The sequence below is a fragment of the Parasteatoda tepidariorum genome, chromosome 4 (assembly GCF_043381705.1).
Source record: "Parasteatoda tepidariorum isolate YZ-2023 chromosome 4, CAS_Ptep_4.0, whole genome shotgun sequence".
Taxonomy (NCBI): Eukaryota; Metazoa; Arthropoda; class Arachnida; order Araneae; family Theridiidae; genus Parasteatoda; species Parasteatoda tepidariorum.
Window position 1 is genome coordinate 19,463,249 of NC_092207.1, and position 18,412 is coordinate 19,481,660.

General features: G+C 28.8%; 1 protein-coding gene and 1 long non-coding RNA gene across 2 annotated transcripts in view; both read left to right on the forward strand.

The window, feature by feature from the left end:
- Nucleotides 1-40: 40 nt before the first annotated feature.
- LOC107437346 (uncharacterized) lies at nucleotides 41-5,766 on the forward strand. The gene is made up of 3 exons (XR_001583233.2): nucleotides 41-266; nucleotides 1,909-2,023; nucleotides 5,518-5,766. It is a non-coding gene; the product is annotated as an uncharacterized lncRNA (long non-coding RNA).
- Nucleotides 5,767-15,184: 9,418 nt separating this feature from the next.
- Nucleotides 15,185-18,412, forward strand: part of LOC122271322 (astacin-like metalloprotease toxin 5) — an 11,869-nt gene continuing 8,641 nt past the window's right edge. Inside the window, exon 1 of the mRNA XM_043052221.2 lies at nucleotides 15,185-15,327. Within this exon, the coding sequence (XP_042908155.1) occupies nucleotides 15,264-15,327 (64 nt within the window). The 5' untranslated portion in view covers nucleotides 15,185-15,263. The remainder of the gene's footprint in view (nucleotides 15,328-18,412) is intronic.

Below are 18,412 nucleotides of genomic sequence, written 5' to 3' on the forward strand. Positions count from 1 at the left end.
ATGACTCAGTAAGCACAACTTATACAGGGAAGAAATAGACAGTCAGAAACACTTTCTTTGATAATAATAAATGTTTATTTAAAATGAGTTCCTTTATTTACAAATAAACGCAATTTCTTAATTTTGTTACGAAGGAAATTTTTGTATGAAAGAAATGGATGTATTAGCAACTGTTGAGCCATTGTTCGCATCTGTTGTACATTATTCTTTCGTTTCGTTTGTCTTGATTCTGGCAATATTAATATTTACTTTATATACAGCTGCTTGTAAGTTAAAAAATAATTCTTTCTATTTAAAAATACAATTATGCATTATAGTTTTGTAAAAATATTCTTTGTGCTTCAATTATGGTGTTATTTCATTTTTAAATGAACTCATTGCCATTTTTTTATACTGCTAGAAAATTATCCATTAAAATTTTTTTTAGATGAATCAAATATTTCTTTCCATTTATAGAATTATGTAATGTTTATGTGCCTACTATTATTAATCAACATATGCTTTGATGTGAAATATGTTGTAGCTAGTACAAGATGTTCTGTTTAAAGTGCCTTTTTTTACCTAGTTATCTTTAGAACTATATTCTGAATTTTGTTCCTGTCTAACGAAAGATGAAAAACTATGTTTCTAACAAATTTTATTAGGTGAACACCAACACTAGACTAGTATTTACACTGTTGTTGTTGTTGTCAACAACATTTACACTAAAATTATTTTAGCGTAGTTTTTATGATTAAAATTAAATAACCTTTGTCTACAAAATGAATTTTAAAATGTTTTTTCTAAGTGCTCTTGTTAGCTTTTATTTCTTGAAATTTTGTTATTCTACATTTCATACTTGTGTAAATTGAATATTTAAAACAGAATATTAGGATGAGTTTTCTACTTTAAAAAAAATATAACTTAATTTAAATAGTCTGTAAAAAAGAGTATACAATTGAATAACTATAAAATAGCTAAAATAATGCTTAGAATAAACATTCTCTGAATCATTTTTATGTTCCAACCTTCCATAATATTTTTAGTGGAACTATGTATGTTCTAGGTTTCGCAAAAGATCTAAATAATTTCTTATTAATATTTCTTATTTAATAATTATTCCAAATAATTATTAAATTAAAGATCAAACTTCGTAAAATAATTGTAATTAATCTCTCTTTTTTATTTTTATTTTATAACCGTTGTTGAACAACCAACCCAATTTTTTGGATTTACCACTGCTAATGTTCTACTCAAACAAAGCCTTGTAATTTTGATCACTATCCAGAATACAAGGGAACATCCTGGATCAAATATCAGGAGAAATTTGCCTTCTTGGAGGATGGAACTAATTCTCATTTGCCTTTCATGGAGAGGAAAACTGCAAAAACCTCTCACAGTTAGCCTGACAGCAAGTAAACTCTAACCAATGATCCGTCTACCGCTGAGAATATTTTACCTCAGCACTGTGGTCGGTGCAAGCAAAATTCATATCGACCAGTCATTGTTGGATTCGAACCTGGTACACCTCATTGGAAGGCAAATTCTCTATCCTGTGAGCCATCACGGCTCACTCTATTTTAGGGAAATAAATTTTTGTAAATTTAAAGAATTACTTAGCAGTGCTAAAATACAAATTATTGAAATAAAAATGGCATATTTTAACTGAGCCATGTGATTATTTCATAAGATTTGCTGTACTTGTGGTGCAACTGACCAATACACTCATTTATCAAAACTTTGTAGGTATCATGTCCTTAATAAATATGTTGCTTAATAATTTCATATCAAGTAATGCATAAAAATTATGCCTGTAATTTTTCTACAATTGAATACAAAGTATATGCGTGAGTGTATAAATTTAACAAACCTTAAATTAAACAAACACTGTATATCGTTTTTTAAAGTGTTCTTTAAATTTGTTTTCAGGCTGGCTGATAATGTATCATGCTATTTTAATTGATGTTAAGTTCATGAACGATCTTATTTATGGGGAAGAGAGCGACAACCGAAGAAAAGACAAGAAAAAAAAATAATTAATTTTGTAAGTCATTTTTATATGCTTTCAGTCATTAATTTTATGATGGTTGACCCCGTGGCGACATTGTCGCAGAACGCTAAAGTTCTTGCAATAAGATTTTTCCTTTTGGAAATAAATTATTTTACTTTTCTTTTCAGCTGAAATTTTCAAAAGATTTTATCTTTTCTTCAGAATTATATTCAAAGATGCCTTTCTCGCGCATCAGAGTGGGAAAAAAATGCTTGATTTTTCTATTTTCATTTGAGAATAATGGAAAAAAATAATAATAATGAAGTAAAAAAATTTGGTTTTCTCTTCTGTAGAAATTTTCGTTTGATTTTTTTATACTGTTATTACTATTGATTTCCACATAGCTTTTAAAATCTGATATTTTAAATGCGATATTTTTATTACTATCAGCAACGATATTTTTAATCCGTTACAGCAACTGAATTCCGAAATGAAAACACGCATTTTAGTAACCCCTTTTTGAAGACTCCGATTCACGTGATTTCGTCATTGAACTTTTTTACAGATTTCGAGATTTTATTATTATTTTTTTTAATGTGATGATAAATTACAAAACGTGAAAAAGAAAGTGTTATCTCCCTACAAAATGCGAGAATATCGCCCATAATATTGAAAAAAAATTACGTATTCAATTAAAAAAATCATTTTATTTGATCCGAATTTTTTTTTTAACGTTGACGCTTCTGTTACTTTAAATTAGTAACATGTATATTTGTTATCTTTATAAGTATCTTGCAGAAAGATAGTATTAGAGAGGTATATCGCAGAAAGTCTGAAAAAATTCTGCCATAGGGATGGTTAACTTTTCTCATTAACTGACTCATAACTATCCACCTTTGATTATTTGTATATTGTTGAAAGTAGAAAAAAAAATTCACAAACTCCATCATCTTTTTCTCTTTACGTTTTCTCTCTGATTAATTCTTACAAATTGTTGGAAAATAATCAGAAGTTTTTTTTTTCTGGATTTTATTGCTAAATAATTGATTGTAAAAGAAAAAAAAAAAATTTTTTTTTCTCTCCTTTGTTTTGCAAAACCCAACTCAGAGTTCATGTGTACTATGGCAGAATCCCTTCATCACAGCAGATTCATCCAAGCTTCTTATTTATTTAAAATAAAATAATTTAATGGGGAATGATTGCTGAAACTCCTTTTTAACAGAGTTCTCTCCCTGACTTTTCCAGGTGAAATTTCAATGAGAGCATATTTTTATCAGAAAACTTTGATTCTTTTATTTGTAATGTGAAATATTAGATTTTCTGTGTTAAGAAAATATCATTAAATGAGGAGGGGAATATTTCAGTTTGACTAAAATGTGAAATTTTTACGACAGATAATTGTACTAGATGTTAAAATTATTTAACTGGAATCTCAATAACTGATTACTGTTATGGACAATTTTAAAACTGGTTATTTTCCAGGTATAATATAGGAGTATTCCAGGTTTTTGTAAAAAAAAATTGCAGCTTTCCCTGACTTTTAGAGCTAATATTAAATTACCTGACAATTCCAGGTTCTCCCTGACCTGTGGGAACCCTGTTTTAAAACATTTCTAAACTTAATTTTAAAAAATATTAAAAATTTGACTTGAAAGAACACTCTTAATTACAGGCTTATCTGTATATAGTGATTTATTTTACTTTTTAGAAAATCATAGTATAAAATTCAATTTAAATAAAAAATTATCTATGTATAAATTATAAGTGATAACAATACTACTATGGAAATACAAAGAAGAATTACTATAGCCAATAAATGTTTTAATGGAATTTGAAAATACATGAAATCTAATGTAATTGATAGAAAAACAAAAGTTTTATTATATAATTTTTTTTAAAGATCAATTTTAACATATGCTTGTGAAACCTGGACCATATCTTGTACGNAAATGTGAAAATTTTACAACAAATAATTGTAATAGATGTTAGAATTATTTAATCTCAATAACTGATTACTGTTATGGACAATTTTAAAACTGGTTATTTTCCAGGTATGATGTAGGAATATTCCAGGTTTTTGTGAAAAAAATTGCAGCTTTCCCTGACTTTTAGAGTAAAAATAAAATTTCCTGACAATTCTAAGTTTTCCCTGTTCTCCCTGACCTGTGGGAACACTGTTTTCTAAATTTATTTTTAAAGAATATTAAAAATCTGAATTGAAGGAACACTCCAGAATTACTTAATTACAGGCTTAACTGTATATAGTGATTTATTTCACTTTTTAAGAATCATAGTATAAAATTCAATTTAAATAACAAATTATCTATGTATAAATTATAAGTGATAACAATACTACTATGGAAATACAAAGAAGAATTACTATAGCCAATAAATAATTTAATGGAATTTGAAAATACATGAAATCTAATGTAATTGATGGAAAAACGAAAGTTTTATTATATAAGTCTCTTTTAAGATCAATTTTAACATATGCTTGTGAAACCTGGACCATTTCTTGTACGGATGAGGCTACGTTGGGTACCTTTGAGAGAAAGGTCTTGAGAAGGATTCTTGGAGGAATTAAAAAAAAATGTGTGTGGCTTAGAAGATCAAATCTATAGCTTTAACAGACTTTAAATGAACCTGACATTATTAACTTTATTAAATGACAAGGAATAAAATGGGCAGGTCACATTATCAGAATGAACAAAGACCATGCCACAAAAAGGTGTTTTCAATGCCAGACCAGTTGGCACACGAAAAAGAGGCAGGCCGACTTTGAGATAGATAGATGGCCTAAAATAAGACCTTTTGGTCTTAAAAACTAAAAATTGGAAAGCACTAGCAAAAAAAAGGTTAGCCTGGAAAAAACTTCTTGAGAAGGTCAAGGCCCACCCTGGGCTGTCGATCCATTGATGATGGTGATAAATTATAAGGGTTGCAAAAGAAGAAAAAACTGACTGGCTTTTATTGCAGTATTGCTTTAACTGAGTCAGTTTTTCTGGCTTTTTAATATTTTAAACATTCAAAATTTTGTTGAAATATGTATTTAAATTTATATTTTGGTGCCTTTTCAGCAAAACAGCATAAATAAAATATATTGTATTGTTGAGGTTACATATAAATTCGGATTTATGAAGATACTGCTGCAGATTTGCTATCCTGTTTATGTGTAGTGTTTGACACTTCTTGATCACACTAAAAGAAATCCACATTACATGTTGTTCTTTTATATTTCATGATATCACAAATAGGAAAGAAATTATTGTATTCATTCACTATTCATTCGTTGAAAATGCCTTAACACATGTTGAATTAGCTTTCTAAGTTTGTAATATCAAGCTTATTTTGTTTATTTCTCTTATTATTATTATTTTGAACCTTAAAAAAAAAGGAAGAAAAAGTCACTCATGTCACACTTTTATTATTGTTCTTGGTCCATTCTAAAGTGCATCTTTCATCAAAGTCATTTTTTTAGATGCACTTACACTTGTTTTATAATTGTTGACACTGATTAAGCTTTTAAAAAATGTATTCTCTTTTTCCAGGTATAGAATATGACTAATGCTGAACAGATGTCTCTATATGATCTGAAATTATAAAGAAATTACAAAAGAAATTTCCTTCTTGTATGTACATTGACTTAAAGAAGCATATTGTCTCATACTGCCTTTTTTTTACATTTTAAATGTCTTAAAAATGTATTTTCTTCATAAGCTTCATAAAGAAAATCTTGCGTATTATATATAGTTCATGTGTATTATTTGAATAAATAAAAAATTTATGTACTGTTTTAATTATTTATTGAATGCAGCACATTTAATCTTAAAATGTTCTTTACTTTTTTTTCTTCATATTTCTTAAAATGTTCTTTACTTTTTTTTCTTCATATTATAATGCGCATGAGGTTAAAAAAAAATGGCTAACAATATGAGGTAGAAATAAAAATATTTCCCTATCCTAGTCTCAGAGAAGGCAGTTATTGTCGTGAATCAGATTTTGTTCCCAGGGAGAAACTTTTCTGCTTCAGTGGCGTGTGGAGGTGGCATGCAATTGACAGTTAAGGAATCTGTTGCTAGGAAATTCAAACTATACATACATACAGGGGTTGGACAAAATAATAAAAACACTTCTATACTAACAAGTTTTTTTCGTATCTCTTAAGAAATACTCAAAGAATAATTTTATCAGCTTCCAAAGTGTTTAGATTGTGCAATTTCTCATACGTATCAGTAAAGTTTGAAGCTTTTAGAGGCTTGAGGGACCAACAGTAAAGCAAACCAAAAAAAATAGTGTTTTCGAATACCCTTTGCCAAAAAATGTAGCAATAAACATCATATAACAATTATTTTAATTATTACATGCAATAATTGCAAAAAATTTCGTAAACTAAGCTTAAATATTTAGGGAGAAATGGCCACTTTTATAAAAAAAATTTCGTCTCATGTGTTTTAGCGGTAACTTTAAAAATATTTAATAAAATTAAGCAAAATTTTTTGAGCTGTTTAAAATTAATTATAAAATTATTGCTATAAAATTTGTTTAAAACTGTGCGAGGTACGAGTAATTAAAGTGGTTCTTTAGTACCGTGCATGCGCTGTAAAAATTTTAATTTGTTTTTGCTTAATTTTGTAGAGAATCATATTTGTATGTAACTAATAAAAAAAAAATCTGAAATTGAATATCTTAAGAATGTAAAATGATTCAAGTAATTTTATAAGTGGTTTTTGTACTTTTCAAAAGAAAACTCAAATGATAAGGGGTTTTACACAATTTCTTTCCCAACAAGATCCCTTATAAATGATCTCGGCATCTTTGGGGATCACCCCCCCTCACCATAAAAGTTTCTTTTCTTTTGTCTATTTTCTTTCCTTATACAATCATATTTCGGTGTATTGAACGTTTATTGTAAGGTATTATCATTTGTTAATTAATTGTCCTATGATACAAAATAATATTTGTGGAAAATTCCTTATCATTTTTAGCTTTCTTTTAAAAAGTACAAAAATGACTTAGAGAATTCTTTGAAACCTTTTAAGATATTCAAATTTGAATTTTTTTATTTGTTGCTAATTAGGATTTGCCACAAATTAAAAAAAAAAAAAACTTTTTTTCCTTGCTCACTCAATATAAAAGAACGACTTTAATTTCTTATATACTGCACAGTTTTCAACGAATTTTTTTCAAATTTTAAAGCAAAAATTTTGTAATTGATTTTAAATTGCTTTAAATTTAGTTTTAATTTTATTGAATATTTTTTAAGTTACAGGAAAAAAACGTAAGACAAAAAATTAGTTTTGCGAAAATGTCCTTATTTTATTGTTAGAAGAGTTTTCCCCTGTGCTGTGACACAGCTTGGAGGAAGTGGGTTTTTCATTGCCTGCTCTTGTCAGTTATGTTCTGCCCTTTGCAGAGTGATGTATAGTTTGTTAAGTGTAGTTTTTGTCTTCGTGTTTTATGGTTTTATCTTTTCAATAAACTTAGTCTTTAAAATAGTTGTGTACAGAACCCGTTATCCGGAAATCAAAAAACCGGAACGAAATTCGATTAGTTTTCCCGCCATTTAAAAAAAAAAATTTTTTTTCCTCATGAGATTTTAGGATTTTTCGTTCTTTTTTGAAAGATTGACTTTGAAAGATTGACCTTACCATCATTTTAGTAATAATCATTAGTGTATTACTTCATCGTTTTTTCTTCTTTTTTTTTTTTTAGTTTGGCTTAACAATAATAAAATGGCTTTTTGTAGCGATTCAGAAAACCGGAAAAATCAGTTATCCGGAATAGCGATTGTCCCGATCGTTCCGGATAATCGGTTCCCTACTGTATAACCTTTCTGTGAATTGAATGCTTTATTTTAAAAGATGTCTGCAACTTAATAGGTTGCTTTTCTTTTTAGAAGACATCTACATAAATATTTAAGCTAGGCTTACGAAATGTTGTGCAGTTATTGCATAAAACCAAAATAATTTTTACAAGTTACAAATTTTTTGACATTAAATGTTCGAAAACGCTATTTTCCGTTTGTAACTTATTGTCGGTCCCTCAAAATCTTAAAACTTCATTGATAAGCAGTAAAAATCACACGATGTCCTCTGAAATTTTTAAATTATTCTTTTAGTATTTCTTGGGAACTATAAAAAAATGTATCAGTATAGAAGAGTTTCCATTATTTTGTTCACCTCTTTGTACATGCTAAACTTAGAAGGCATTGACATTTTAATTTTTAACTGTAGTCAGCAGTTAAAGTTAATACATACATGAACATTGATATTAGGATAGAACTTCATATGGTTGCTAGATTGACCTTAGAAAGTGTCAGATTTTTCTAGACATTATTAATAGGCCTTAGTAACGTGACTCTTAACCTTTTCTAAGTTAATTTAATCATTATTAAAGCAGTCTTTGTGGAATAGATTTTAACTGATTGCACGGTTAATATAGGTAATAAACACGGTAAATAGGCACGGTAATAAATTCCTTTTTTATAGATTTGAACATATTATTCTTTTTAATATATGTACACAATAGGCTTCAGATTATTCGGCTTACGTACTTTTCAAAAACTTGGTATTATTCCGCTACCTGGCAGTATAGAAACAGAGCATTCGCAAGATTCATGGCTTGTGGTGTAGGCAAGAAAGGGGAATGTAATGAATGTGATTATCTATATTGATTTTATTCTAGCCAGATATTTGCACGTTTGTGTTGTTCATTAAATTTTAGTATAATTGCATAATCATTATCATAAAATGTGAAATATTTAATTATAAGAGAGAGGGGAAACTTCATCCTATCCAGCTATCAGGTCTACTTTCTAGTCGCATCATACCAGATAGTAAAGAATCTAATCTATATACATAGGGGAAAGAAGGGTAATATCAGGAAGTAGAAAGAGGAATCAAAAACCATGTAAAAAACAGTTATAAACTACAACTTTTTAACTGTTTTTTACAGGATTTCTGCAGCAGAAATTCCATATGCAATGCAGCAGAAATTCCATAAGAAAATTAAAATCAATAGCAAATTGTAAAAAAAAGAAAATTATGAAAATGACAATCTAAGTTGACGTCGTCAGTAAGTATCAGCCCCAGAAATTATAAAAATACATAAACTAATTACAAAAGGAAAAATAATTTAAAAAAAAAACCTACTTAAAACCAGAGTTGGCCAAAAATGTAATCGATTACATTTTTTGATTACAGTAATCAATTACTTGTAATCATGATTACAATTTTCAAAAANGCCAAAACAAAGGCGCACCACATTCAGAAAATCCCAAAACAAACTTAAATTGACAAATATTTGCCATTTATGACTTGAGTCGTAATATAATAAATGTAACGGGATTTCAATTACCGCATAGAAATTGGTTGTTAGCAATGCAAAAAACAAAAGAAATGAAACTTGGATTTGCGATGAAATTGGAAAAAATGAAGCTAGTCGAAAAGTGATTACTCAAGTACAAAATTCGTGCATCATAATAAAAATATTGGGTTCTTTAAAACCATGAGGAATTATGTAGCAAAATGTTGAAAAAAGGTTCAAAAAACAACTTAGATTTACCATATATATGTATGGTATTACATAGATTTACAAAGTGTAAATTGTGTGCCTCAATAAGTAATGACTCAAATGTGGAATTCAAAATATTTTTAATTAGAAAGAAAAAATTGTGTTCAGAGGCTTTTACGGGTTGTGCACTCCTACACTTTAGATGTCTATTGTGTGAACCAAATGAAAATTTAGTTTCACTTTGGTTTTGTTATGACTGATAAAAATGAAAACATGTTTATGGTACAAATTTTATTTACATAAAACATAATACTGACTGCATCTACACACAGTAAAAAATATCACAATACAATGGGCTTTGACTTATAACTAAGGTCCGGATTTTGATGACATTTGCATTTTTGGACATTTTTTGTCTTTTAGAGCATTTTTTTAGATTTATAGGGCATTTTTCTTTAAATTTTGGGGCGTATTTTGCATTTTAATGCATTTTTTAAAGTTTTTTGTTAATTTTTTCCAATTTTTATTATTTTTCATCAATTTTCATTATTACACTGGCTTCCAAACAATGAAGAAAATCTATAGAATATTAACAGGTGAAGCAAAATCTTTTCAAATTGAAGAAGAATTGTCAGTAAGTGAGACCGTCTTTTTCAAGTACGCACCTATAACATCAGTAGACGTTGAAAGAAGCTTCTGCAGGAATGAAAATTTACTTTCAGACAAGAGACGCTCGTTTACATTTCAAATTATCAAAAAACATTTAATAATCCAATGTAATTCTGATATTTAGTAATATTATGAGATGGAAGTTGTTATATCCATTAAAGTTTCTATACAAAATAAAAATATTTTGGTGTCAATATATTTTCCTTTTTTTGTTATTTTAGGATATAAAACAAATTTTTCAAACTTTAATGAACGTAGAACAAGTATTGCATTGCTTTATATTTTTTAAATGACTCATAATAATTTTAAAGAGCAAAAAAATTTTTTAATTCAAAATTTTTACTTTATTTGAGGCATTTTTTGTGCAATGTTTGGATTTTTAAGGGCATTTTTTGCACTTTTTAAGGACATTAGTTGAGACTTTTTAGGTCATCAAAATCCGGGCTCTACTTATAACCTTTACTTAAGAAACAGTAGTAAATAAATATTTGAATTATAAATTTTTAAAAATCCCTTGAAGAAAATAAAAATAATTTTTATTTCAATCACAAATTCAAATCAATTTTCAAATATGTAAATACATTGATACGAAAATCAGGACTGTTTTGAAACAAAATTGATTCAGAAATCCTAAAATATGACGAACGAAAACTGGATTAAATTGGCAGCACGTTTAAATAAAAAATAGTATGTCGAAGGAAACTGTATTTTGATACTTAGTACTTTTTCAAGCATTCACATACTGTAGATACTATTACGTTGGAAATCTGAAATTTTGTACAGATACTTATGCTAAGCAATGGTAAGTTTTATGTTCTATCGTGAGCTGACCAACAAAATCTGCAATTTTCTGAATCTTAATCTTTTTTAATCACCACTTTGGACACATAGTTATAAAGAAATTGCATACTCTTCAATGATGGTAGCTGTTAATTTTCCTCCACTGCCACAAAAAAGTTCCAATTTTCTTGGACCTTTTTGACCTACCCTAACATACAACTTTCGCATAGAGTAGCGGGGAAAAAAGAGGGGAAATACATAATCAAACACTCAATTTAATACATTGAAATAAACATAGATTAACCACCTAACTTGTGCGCTCGAGTTAATTCGAGCGCGCTAAGCAGGCCAAACTGTGCTCACTCGAGACGGCCTCGGACTTTGTGGCGAGAGGAGTTCTTAGCTTAGACAAACTATATTCTATCTTTCATTTATCACAAAACAACACAGTGACCACCTGAAATTAGTTTCATAAGATTTCTAATAGATGGCAGAAGAAGTTCAAGTAAAAAAGAAGAACCGATTTTGTCCAATTCACCCTTCATTTTCTGAATGTTAGAATATCTGTATTAGAAATCTCTCTGCTAGAAATCTTATTATTAAAAGGTTTAATTGTTTCAAGAAAAGATGTTGGGTCATTATTTAAGATAAATTTTGACTCTGGTCGGCGAGAGAGAGGGAATCGGGAAAAAGAAGCTCCCCTCTTTAAAATGCGCTATTTTTTGTTTCCATAGCGGCAGACGGCCTTAGACTTCGTAGCGAGGGAAGTTCTTTCGATAGACAAACTATAGTTCGAACCTATTAAAACTGCATCATTTATCACAATGCTAGTTGTGCCTCTAAAACTAATTAAGCAACATTGGTGTATAGCGATTTTTTACGTTTCCCTCTAAACGAATTAGAATGATTTCTCCATCAACTTTTCCTTTTTAGTGCATACTTATATTTATATAAATTATTATCTATTACCAAAAATAATTAAGCATAATTGGTGTCAATGGTAGTGCAGAAAATGTTTACGTTATCCCTAAACACCAAGTTAACACCACTTACGTTAGTATATTTACACCTTCACCTTAGTGCATAGCTTTTATCTTTTCATTATTTCAAGTAATACCTATTACCGCAATTAACAAAGAATCTTTGGCTTCAATAATAGAATGACAAATTTTACGTTTCTTCTAAACAAATTAGTACTATTTCTCCATTAGTTTTGCTCTTCGGTACATAATTTATGCATTTTTATATCAAAAACCGTTAATTGGAAATTATTAGTCTAACAGAGTCACCTTTTAAAGCATAACTATAAGAAAAATTAACACGTGGCTTCATACAATTTTAGGAATGTTAATTTGGTAACGTAGACCGTTTTTGTCACCACGTTCACATTAAGTATTAAATTTATTTGATAAAAGGAAAGAAAAGTATTTATTATAAAACAACGTGCAAAAAACTCCTTTTTTTGTCAACAAGAGCTATAAGGTAGCAAACGCCACTGATGTTATCATTAAAATATTTGAAAAAAAAAATCGTCTGCAGTTTAATTTAAATGAATCTAAGCCAATTTCTACAAGTCCTTTTCATGATTGAAGGTTGGCTTGGTCGAAAAATACATCCCCATATTGGTGATCCGGACGTGATGTGAACACGCCTACCTTGGCAGAAACGCCCACTACGATGTGAACAAGCCTATTTCGATGGATTGTCCAAATTGAATGGCTGACTTGCTACTTGTGACTGTCCTCTTCACGTTGTTGCATCGCAGTCTTGATCACACACAACGCATTCACTCGACTGCTAAAGGCAACACAAGAGCGACCACGATCGTAAACTTAATACAGCTCTCACGAGCAGCACTCAAAAAGTACGGTGATCTTAATACAGCTCTCCCGGCTTCTCACAAAACTGCAATAAATCAACTAGTGGTATCCGTTCATCGAATTCTATCACAGATATAATTCTGGTGCTGGAGTACTGTAATGAATCTACCATTACAAAATATATAATTCCATTTCACTAATATATAAGACATGTTAACTCGATTCTATGGTGAGGTACCTCTTCATAGAAGGTTGACATGGGCGAAAAATATATTTAAAATAATATTTAAAATTAAAAGTATATTGTTATAACAAATTTGGTTGGTTCACAACTGTAATTTAATATTTTTGCTTACCAAAAGGGCGAATGGATTTTAAATACAATTTTCGCATTCATCAATTAGTGCATGAAGCTGAAAGTTAAGTTATAAATCATTTAGCGAATCTCTTTAAACGTAACTCATAATATAGTATATTAATATATAATTTGCACCAAGAAATAATAATTGTATATCAGTTAATAAGATAAGAAAGCCGATTTAAATAACTTTATCATAAAATGTAACTTAGAATTACATTATTCTAATATTAATAATAAAAAAAAACTTTCGTTCTAAACTCTTAAATTAGAAATCAAGAACGCATTAATAACATGCAGGTAGTTTTAACCTTTAAATTAGGGAGGCAAAAATATTTATATAAAAACAATTCGCGATCGCAACGCTCGAGTACGCCATCTAGCGGGAGACTGAAAATATCGGACATTAGTTCCCACAAAACCATTGGCAACGACGGACGCCATTTCATTAGCAGCAAATAAGAAGCAAAATTTCCCTAAGGAAAAGGTAGAACTTCTTGAAAAAACTAACCAGAACATGCCAAACATTGAAGCAGAACACGCCAAGCATTTGAAGAACAATTTCTCAATAATTTTTTCCTTTCTATTACCAACAACAGAACTTCCAATTTCATGATCACTTGCTGTTACAGATTGTGTGTATTACGGTAAAATAATTTTTTCTGTCTTCAATTCATTACAAATTAAAGTGAAGGATCCCGTTTTGAGANAAACCGCCCGTCCGCCCATTCTCGGCGATCAAAAATTCCCCGCGGAAAACGAATTTCTCGAATCCGACGTCCGCGCTGACGGCCATTTTCCCGTTAATGTTCGTGATACTTTTTCAATTTTTGTTATTAGAATTGATGTTTTCTCTGTCTGGGAGTACTGCAGTGGTTGAAGGGGCTTTTAAGCAATGAACTTACAAAAAAACACATTGTGCAATGGTCTTAAACAAGAAGCGTTAAACGCAATTATGAACAAAAACATAAATGGAAAACCCCTTTCAGATTTCTGTGCAGAAACCTCTGTAAATCATTGGCTCGATTGTGGAACTGGCAAACGTCATATTTGATTCATTTAAGAAACGCAGTACCCTCGGATAAATTGACTTTCCAGATAACTTGACCTTTGTCATTTAAATTATTTCATAAAAGAAATAAGCTATTTCATAAAAGAAATACTAGGTTACTATTAGTAACCTAGTATTTCCTTTATTACTGTATAATATAATCCTAGTACTTGCAATCCTAGTAACTACTAATTCATTGTGCAATTTATATAAATGTTTTCAATAAATAAGAGAAAATTATATTTTTATTTATTTCGAAGCTACGGGTTAGTTTCAAAGGAGGAGGGTACATTGTTGAACAAGCCGTCATCGGGGACGGGTAAAATTTCTGAGTTTCTTCGAGCCTTGGTTCCAATAAAATTGTATCGATTAAAAAGTTTTTGAACACGAAGAATTCAAAAAATCGCAATTAAAAAAGAACGAACGTAAAGGCAATTTTCCATAAAAATCATTTGTCATCTTTTAATAAACTTTAGTATTTTAAATTTTTAATCAAATTTAAATTAATTTAGGCTTTGTTCATTAATCTTGAAATTAAAATAATGATGTGTAATATAATCTTGACAAAATTTGCAGGTAAGCGTCTCATACAACAACGCCCCCTATAGTTCGTTGCGATCGCGAATAATAACAGTGCAGGTAATTTTAACATTTAAATTAAGGAAACACAAATATTTATATAAAAAAAATAATTCTATGACTAATAACAATTTTATGATGATGACAACCATACTAATATGAAAATTAATGTGGGAAAACTGGATCCTACCATGTTATTTTCCAGCCAATAAAAATGTATTGACAACAATGGAAAACAGCTACACCATCATTAGATTTTAATCTATAGTAAGAAATGGTGTGAACTACAGTATGTTCTATTGTTTTTATATTTTCACTATTTTAAATTATCAGTAATAAAATAGTGAAAAATCGAAATTTTTGTTGCAATTCACCGAAGGAAAGGGTTCAACATATGGTATTAAGAAGCAAATAATCTCATGGAATCACAGCACATGTAGATATATTTTCAAGATACGATAAAATTAAAAAGACATTGTTGTACTTAATGCTTTGATTTTATTTTTCGTTTAACTATCGAGCGTAATGGATCTGTTAGTAATTGCATCGTTTTTTGGATTTTTATTCTGGGGCAGTTTAGCTATACCTGGTAATATTTTTCAGATAGATTATTTATATCTTTTTAGATAATATTACTGTGTTACTATTTACAAGTTGAAGGGTTTGTTGAAAAACCATTATTATTTTAAAATATTTGTGCCTACAAAAATGAGATTAAAATTTTCCTTCTTAGATCAAAAATGCTTTATATATTTTTTTAGATCATATTACGGAGTTACTATTTACAAGTTGAAGGGTTTGTTGAAAAAACATTATTATTTAAAAATATTTGTGTTGACAAAAATGAGATTAAAATTTTCCTTCTTAGATCAAAAATGTTTTATATATTTTTTTAGATAATATTACTGAGTTACTATTTACAAGTTGAAGGGTTTGTTGAAAAAACATTATTATTTAAAAATATTTATGCTGACAAAAATGAGATTAAAATTTTCCTGAACTTCTTTGATCAAACAGATTGTTTTAAAAAAAGGCATTTCATCTCAACGAATTTAAGGAAGGCATAGTGAATTATATGTTATTATTTTAATATCAGTATATATATGTATAATATTTAATAGCATATTTATGGAATAAATTTTATCCTGGCAATGGAATAAATCAAAATTCAGGAAAAAAGTTCTTTATTACACTACCAGAAGATTTTAGGAAATAAAATTTTTAAGGGATACAAAAATAAAAGGATGGGTGTACGATTTACTTATAATTTAATTTCTTCAGTCAACAAATATTTATATTTCCAGAAAGTTTTGTATTTCCTTTTTAATTATTTCCACAAACACATAAGCATCGAACATGATTTATCACTATTTTGTAACAAACTTATTCGACTATGGAAAAACACTTCTTTGGTAATAATTTAGTACATTATTTCTAATGTCACGAAGTAAGGACTTCGTATGTTTTAAACAAGTAGAGGAAATAATTAAAAAATTTTGCAATTTCATTTTTTTCTTTTCGTGATTCAAGAGATGAAAAACATTTCAAACAATTTTATTTACCATCTTTTCGAATCTGAAATCGTTTATAAATATGATGCTAACTTTTACAACTCAATGAATACACGATAAATTAATTCTTACAAAAAACTTGTTAAGGTTGCGATTGCAAAAAATGGCAAACCGTATCTATTTTATTTACTTTAAAACACATTTTTTGCCTCCCCCCCTTTAAATAAGAAGCAAAATAATCTATATTTTATAAAATACCAGTTAAATACCCGTTCTTCGCACGGGTTGAATAAAATATAAGTAAAGAATAAATAAATCAGAATTGGGAAGCACTACGAAATCATGTTCAAAACTCAAAAGCATATGACGAAACAATTAAAGAGCTTGATGAAAGAACCAGGAAAGTAAATTTTTAGGGGAATTAATCAATCAGAGAATATAATAAATAGTAGTTGCATCAATATGGGCATGTTTAATATAATAGAACTTTTTTTGCCATCGCTTACATCTTAACATAACTAATCACGTCAGTTTTTAGTATGCTTGCATAACTTTTCTTTCAAAATAGGCTAAGGTAAACAAAATAAAGCAAAGAATTATTAGTCCCGCCTCCTTATAAGTTGCTAATAAAATATTTTGGAAGCACCTTTTTTTACGTTCTAAAAATGTTATTTACCTGTTTCTTCCACGAAGTTAATCCAATATAGCGATCCAATATAGAATCCGATCCAATTAAAGAACTTGGTGGAAAAGCCAGGTAAGTGAAATTTTTATCGGAATTAATGAATCAGAGAAAATAAAAAAAGGTGGTTGTACCAATACGGATATGTTTAATGTTACAGAACTGTTTTTGCCTTCACTCAAATCTTAACATAACTAATTACATCAGTTTTCAGTATGCTTGTATGATTTTTATTTCAAATTAGGCAGGGGTAAATAAATAAAAGCAAAGAAATATTTGTCCCTCTTTCTAATAAATTGGTAATAAAATAGTTCGGATGCAACTTTTTTATAGTTCTGAAAATGTCATTTACATGGTTCTACCACTAAGTTTTTAAATTAATATAGTTAAAATATTAATTTTGTTTTATTTAAGAATTTTTTTTTTTGGTCTTTTTCGTTTTTGAAATAAGCAAAACTCGTTTTTTGTTGTTTATCCAATTAGAATAAAGAAAAAAATGTATTTAGCATCACATGGCATGATACTATTGCACTATCAAGTAACTTTTTCCAAAGTATCAATGCTAAAACTTAGTATTGGTGCTGTTTTAATAATCACCAAATATATCAATATAATAATTTATACCTATATTAGTATGTTTGGCACTTACTACGTAACCCTTCAGCATTTAAGTTATGTGAAAAATATATTTGTCAGTAACAATCAACTAAAGTCAAAATTTCTTTTAAAAAATAAAATTTTTGTTAGAACTTGATGAGGTTTTTGAAACATGGCCATTTCTCTCTCTGACATTTAATTTACTATTAAAATATTTATAAGAAGTAGAGGAACAAAGATTTTTTAATTCTAATTCATTAAAATATTAATATACTATCTTTGCTACCATTGAAAGAAATATTTTCTGAAACTACGGAACAAAGAATTCTTATCAACTTATACACTGTTGTAGAATTCTTATCAAAGCTGCACCAATTACCGAAATACCAGTAGTTGATATTACCGTCAGTGGTACACAATAATTCAGCGTCATCTGTGAATGGCGATTTTCCTAAACAAATTTCCTATTAATCTTTCTTTCCCTTAACTTTGCTTTTTATCACATATCTTTTTATTTTATTTTATTTCAATTAATATATACTAGGAGGCTCCGCCCCCTGCTCGCTAACGCTCGCCAACCCCCGAGAATTGCTACACAATCCTAAGTGGTTCACGCCATGAACCATGGCTCGCTGCGCTCGCTCGCCAATGAACACAATGTTCTAGCACAAAGACATAATATATTATCATCAAAGACATAGTATTTTATCATCAAAGACATAGTATTGTACTTATGTAGAAGAATTCTACCAATGTTCTTATTGGCTTTTAAAAAAGTATATTAGCTATTTAGATTGTACATGGTGAAAAAATCAAAACATTAGCTAAATAAGAAACATATTAGCAAAATAAATTATCAAATATTGCTTCACTAATATTCTGCA